Source organism: Notolepis coatsorum (assembly GCF_963971535.1).
Source record: "Notolepis coatsorum genome assembly, chromosome: 3".
Lineage (NCBI taxonomy): Eukaryota > Metazoa > Chordata > Actinopteri > Aulopiformes > Paralepididae > Notolepis > Notolepis coatsorum.
In genome coordinates this window covers 66,675,653-66,682,055 of record NC_140167.1, presented here as the reverse complement: position 1 = coordinate 66,682,055, position 6,403 = coordinate 66,675,653, and the positions used below count along the sequence as shown (strand labels likewise).

At 42.3% G+C, this 6,403-nt stretch overlaps 1 protein-coding gene across 1 annotated transcript in view; it reads right to left on the bottom strand.

Moving 5' to 3' along the window:
- Positions 1 to 1,524: 1,524 nt before the first annotated feature.
- The window catches only part of col24a1 (collagen type XXIV alpha 1 chain), a 313,480-nt gene continuing 308,601 nt past the window's right edge, over positions 1,525 to 6,403 (bottom strand). The window contains exon 60 of the mRNA XM_084310995.1: positions 1,525 to 3,098. Within this exon, the coding sequence (XP_084167121.1) occupies positions 2,949 to 3,098 (150 nt within the window). The 3' untranslated portion in view covers positions 1,525 to 2,948. The remainder of the gene's footprint in view (positions 3,099 to 6,403) is intronic.

The window sequence follows — 6,403 nt, the reverse complement described above, 5'->3', positions numbered from 1 at the left end:
TCGGATTATTCTTTGAGACCTTTTGTATGTCAAAGAGGATATCTTTAGCGGGTACGGTCAAATAAAGATATTTTAATGTAATTGGGTTCTATGGAACCACAGGAGTCTCAGCCTTACAACCACATCAAATCTATGCTAGTTCTATGCAGTTTAGGGTCAAACGCATGTTTTTCTTCGTCCTCTTTTCTTTTTATATGGGAGTTTTGCATTTTCTTTTGCCTAATTCTGCATACTGTGGTCCCTAAAGAGTCTGGGGTTGCATACATTGGATATATCAGTAAAACTGAGACTCTTTCTTTAAAGGTACATGCCAGCGTTATGGGAAATGCGCTTACCGTCTTCTCCAGAGTCAGACAAGGATATATACCAATTTCCTCTGTGTGTTCCGTAGAAAGCTATTGATTGATTGAAAACTTTATTAACAGATTGCAGAATGGGTACAATACAGTACAGCTCAATACTAACAACTGCTAAGAGAATGAAGACCTGAAAAAGACTTTCGTCTTGTTTACATAAGGGTCCTCCATTTTCAATTAATCATTTTCTATCCGGTCGGCTAACAGCTAGGCTAACTGATCCGTATCCACTTCCATTTGTGCTAAGCTAGGCTAGCTTGCAGCCAGATAGCTTTCTACTGAATGCACAAAGAGGAAATTGGTATCCTCCACATTCTCGTCTGACTCTGGAGAAGACGGTAAGTGCATTTCCCATAATGCTCTGACCGAGCATCCCAGGTCTAGGTTAACCTTTTGTAGAGTGGTAGTGAAAGGTTAACCTTCTGTAGTGGGGTAGTGGATGGTTAACCTTCTGTAGTGTGGTAGTGAAATGGTTAACCTTATGTAGTGTATAATGAAAGGGTTAATGGCACTAATACCTGGTCGGTATTGTTAAGACATAATATAGTCCAAAAATATGGTAATATAGTCCAAAGTATATTGTGTTGTATACAAATTGCATTTAGCAAGAAAACAACATGAAAACAAAAATCGTTCAGATAGGAGGTTTTGTGCTTCGGCCATCATTATGTTGTTCTACTCTTACCCTGCCCATACCTGTACCTATGATGCCCAAACCCCCCCCCAGGGGATCAATAAAGGAATGTCTGATCTTATGTCTTTTTTTTACTGTGACAACAATACAAACCATTCTAATCTAATTTCACCCAAAAATATATTTATTAAACAAAATGTGTGTGTGTGTGTGTGTGTGTAAGTATTTGGGGGCTCTCCTGCAATGAGTTTAAAAGCGACGTGCACCTCTCTGGCTCCAAGCCCTTGATGTTGGGGTGACAAAAATGAAAAACACATTTACTGGTGTGAGCCAGAGAGAGCTGAGCAAGGAGTCCACATCAAACGTCCACAGTTGAACAGTATCTAATTACAATATGGAGTGTAATCGGGGGGATTAACCCTTTCCCGCCGTTACATCTGTACAATTTGCCAACCATTTTACAATAACGATACAGACCACTTACAAGTGCTTTTTTTTTTTATTCAAAAACAAGAATCAAAACTATTTGGGGGATTAAAACATTCCATTTATTTAATGTCAACATATTTACACATTTTCATCCAACTTTATCCTCCACAGCAATTTCTATAATTACACTTTGTTCAAGGTAATATAACTTAAGAAAATGATGACTGTTTTTATTTGTATTCTTAGCACAATTGTATTCTTATTTCTTTAAACGGATTGTGACTCTGGCCATGTGCTTAGCTGCCAGTACTACCAACAACCACCCAATGAGCTGGGACACAGGTAACGATAAACCATACAGTCACAGTGTGTATGTACAAATACACATTATTATAATTTTCTTTTTTAAACATAAATAGTTATTTAGGCTGAATGGTAGATGACCAAATAATTCTCTGAGAGTATAATTTACCGTGGTACAGTAATGTGAACAAAAACAAAAAAACAAAACAAAAAGGATATAAATAATCAAACATACAGTATGCTGTCAATATATACACAGGAAACATATCATACTTGCTGATGAATCTCTCTGTCGCAGCACCAATGATAGGTAACCCACGAAGGACCTACCTAATTGCGCGAAGAGCTAAGAAAAAGTTTAACAAAAACAAAACAAAAAAAGGTTCATAAATTAGAAATGACCAAATCAAAATAAGTACTCATACAAACTGAACATATCTTGATGTAACCGGTACATACAACTTGAAGGGGGGGGTGGGGGACTACTAACTTGATGCAAGCATCTATTCTAAAAGGCAAATAAGCAGGTAGAGGTAGAGCACCATCTGTGAAGATGAACGCGTCCAGCTGGGTAGGACGACGTCGTTAAAAAATCGCCATGGAAACCATGTAAAAAGAAAACATAGCCCTTCGATTGGAAAATGGCATCATCAAAACGAGTGACACTTTATCCACAAGCTATTGCACTCTTAAGGAACATTTAGCGGGATAGTGCTCCTACTCACAAGCCTGTTGTACTTCGTTGAGCTAGACCCCCGCTTGGGATGGCTAGGCGTGTGATGGGGTGGTTGGGGCGGGGTGGGGGTGGGGGAGGGGTTGGGGGCAGGGGAGAGGTACGACTTTAGAGTTTGGATAGATAGCTGCATGGATGGGCCCTTCCCTAACGAGGGTCCGAATACACAGCTAACTCAAGCACCTTTCGACACGCAAACAATCGAAAACGAACCAACGAAAAATACTTTACACATTTACTAGATAAATATCGGTATACACTGCTCTCTCCTTTGGCCTTCTCGGCCCGAACGTCCCACAGAGACCCAAGTTCCTCCACAGAGGTCCGCCGTCGATTGGACAGGGTGTTTTTTTTGTCTTCCAAAAGGAACCAAGACCCACCCCGGCTCATGTGTCGGGGAGCCTCTCTTCGGTGAGCTGCCATTTCTGTATGGCAGGCTTGTGTTTTAGTAGTTCATTATAAATATGTTTGGGGGAGCACGCCGATGTTGGGTTCAGAGGAAACACACCGGTCCGACCTCCGCGTGTTGCTGGCTGTGGGCCTGTGGTGGTGTGGAGAGTTCCTGTATGTCTACGATAGGTAGCTGACGACTGTCCTGAGTGTGGAAGAAGAAACGTGACTGGTGCCAGCTGCCATCTTGGATCTGAGAGTCGGATGGGGGGGTTGAGAGAAAAAGAAACACAATGTTATTAGACAAGCGACTCAACACAATGTCATTTTTCAACAGGTTTCAGACTTTTTAATACTTTGTAATACCATTTAGAGCTATTACATACCAATTTCATGACCATACTAGCAAAAAAACAAAAACACGTATCTTAAATTCTCAGATGTTCCATAGAAGATCTCACACCAGGCTCCAAGTAGCCCCACAAAAAATTACTTGAATACAAAAACATTTAATATATTATTTAATATTATTTCATTTCCCGACAGCCGGGCTGCCCCCCCCCCCATAAATGTAATACCTGTGCAAATTAAATGTAAGACTTTTAAATACCTTTTAACACATTCTGCGCCATAAACGAGTTAACTCGTTATTGGCCGCCATGCGTTGAGCGCCAGAAACGAGTTAACTCGTTTTTGGGATCGTTATTTCATTTATTCGCTATATCTATTCATAATTCATAGCTGCAGCCTCTGGTATCCTCTTCAGAGCCTGTCTGAGCTGGCAGACGGTCAACACCGCCCTCTACTGCCAGGCGGAGCTATTGCATCTCATTGAAAATGGGTTGGTGTGTTTTAGGAGGCGATCTGAGCCGGGCGGGCAGGGTTTAAATACTCGGGCGAACCAGTTCTATACACCGGTGGCATCGAGCAGTAACTCCGCCCGCCCGTCATTGTGAACCGGTCGGTAGTGTGGTGCGGACCTCCACGAGCATTATTTGGAATTGCGATCAGATATTTGGATTATCTCTTTTGCATTACATCAGATATAAGGTAAGAAGATTATCGTTGATCTGACATTTATTTCTACCGCGATCACAGCTATATGTGTGGACCGTGTATGGCTGTTTACCGTTGGCTGCGGTGGGGGGGGGGGGGGGGGGGAGTGCCCCGCTACGACGGTAATTTCATGTATGGACGAGGAGACATACTAATGATAATCTAGCATTGATTTCAGGATGATTAGATAATCAGCGAAAAAATTACAACGTGATGACTGGATTACAGTAAGACGCCTTTTTCGACAAAGGAGGAGAAGTGAGAGAAGAGGGACCCCGACAAAGAAAATACGACGAAGGGAAAGGTACAACACGAGGAGATGACGCAGCAACGTTAGACCACAGTGAGGTCTGGCTGGAGACGGAGCTACAAGCTAACATGGAAGCTAACGATGAATATGCAAGTTAGCATTCGGATCAGGCTAGAAGCAATACAGAATACTAACGATGCTAACATGCAAATCAACACGCAGGCTGGACTCGATGCAATACAGAATATTCAGAGGAACATGGAGGCTAATTCAAAAGAAATAAAAACGTTAGACAACGAGGCTGGAGACGAAGCTACAAGCTAACATGGAAGCTAACACGATGAATACGCAAGCTAGCATCCGGATCAGGCTAGAAGCAATACAGAATGCTAACAATGCTAACATGCAAACCAACACGCAGACTGGACTCGATGCAATACAGAATATTCGGAGGAGCATGGAGGCTAATTCAAAAGAAATAAAACAAACGACCCCCAAAAGAAGGACAAAGAGACGCTGGATACAACCGGACCAACCAGGACTCGGGCACAGAGGTCGGCCGGACCGTCCGGGATGCAAGCACGGAGGTCGCCCAGGCCGGCCAGGATGTGAGCATTGAGACCACACACACCAACCGGGAGCCGAGCGCCGAGATCAACCAGACCAGCCAGGATTCAAATAACGAGATCTCACACACCAAACAGGACTCGAGCACTGAGGTCACACACACGGACCAAGATTCAATACCACATATACATATTATTTGATAGTGAATGGATGTTATGATTCGAGGCACACTGCAGATAACACACAGACCACTGGGAATACAGACAAGGTAAACACATTAGTTGGGAAAATTGGGGCTTGATTCGGGACATAATCATATAAATAACACGTACTAGACTAAACTGTAGACACTAACACATTAGCACAACTAAGACGACGGGGAACATGGGGAGAAACATTCGGAGACCTGACCGGGAGCTCTGGAACTGTACTATCATATGAAAGATAAAAATTCAAAGAAAATGTTGGACAATAATAGGGGCATTGGAGAATCCCCATTGGGGAATCTCCGTCGTTATAGGAGGGGCCCTCTCCGGGAAAGCCTTACCCCTCCAGCCCGCCAATGGGGGTTAAACGGGGTTAAAAAGAATGACTGTACCTGGGAAGTGCCAATTGTCTTTATTTTATGTTAGAATAGCAGTTGCTTTGAATGTGCACATGGACAATTGTGAAGTAGGGCTGGGCGATATGGCCTAAATATGATATCACGATATTTTCTGACCTTTCGGCGATACACGATACGCATCACGATGTTTTTCTTTTTTTCCCCAAACAATTCATTATGAGGCTTACCAAGACAGTATTTGAGTTTGCAAGCTAACATTAAAGACAAAATAAAATACCCATGCATTTAGCATTTTTATATTATATATTAGATTTAGATTATTGGATTATTAGATTATATATTGCACATATTTAGCAATGAGATATTATATGATTTAGATATGAAATATGATGAATTGAAAATGGGGGACCCTGATGTAAACAAGACGAAAGTCTTTCTCTGGTCTGCATCCTCCAGTCCACTGTTGACTGTTGTTGTATTGAGCTGTACTGTATTGTACCCATGCTGCAATCTGTTAATAACGTTTTCATTCATTCAGACGGCAAACAGAATCATTTTGATTGACAGTCGCGTCTGCCAATTACGTCACACCGCTTGCACCTGCCCTGCTGTTCTTAGCACCAATCGGCAAGCGCGTATTAATTTTTTACTTCCGCCATTGGAGAGCTCAATGACAACAACAATGGCAGCGGTAGCTCGCCGCGGCCGACGTTTAGCTTTTAGGTCCGCAGAATGACTAAACGACTGGAGGCATAATGATTTTACTGCAACGGATGTTATAATAAAAGCCTTTCCATACATCTGTCTGATTGAAAACTTTATTAACAGACCGCAGAATGGGCACAACTGAGTCAGCACGGGCTGAGATATGAACGACTAATGCTTGCTATATCTAGGTCGACCTCGGACGTTGCTATGTAAATACGCTGATGTTATTGAAAGTGTAACTATATAACGTTAATGCCACAAAACGAATGCCTTTGTTATCATAAGTAGTAACTTTTGATGCAGTAGTGTGTGTGGGGCGGCGCTGTTCAAAAGTGTCAACGTGTGGACCAGATTGACGCGACACAAGCCTCTTGGGCAAAACATCACGATATCCACGATACGTTTAAAAAGT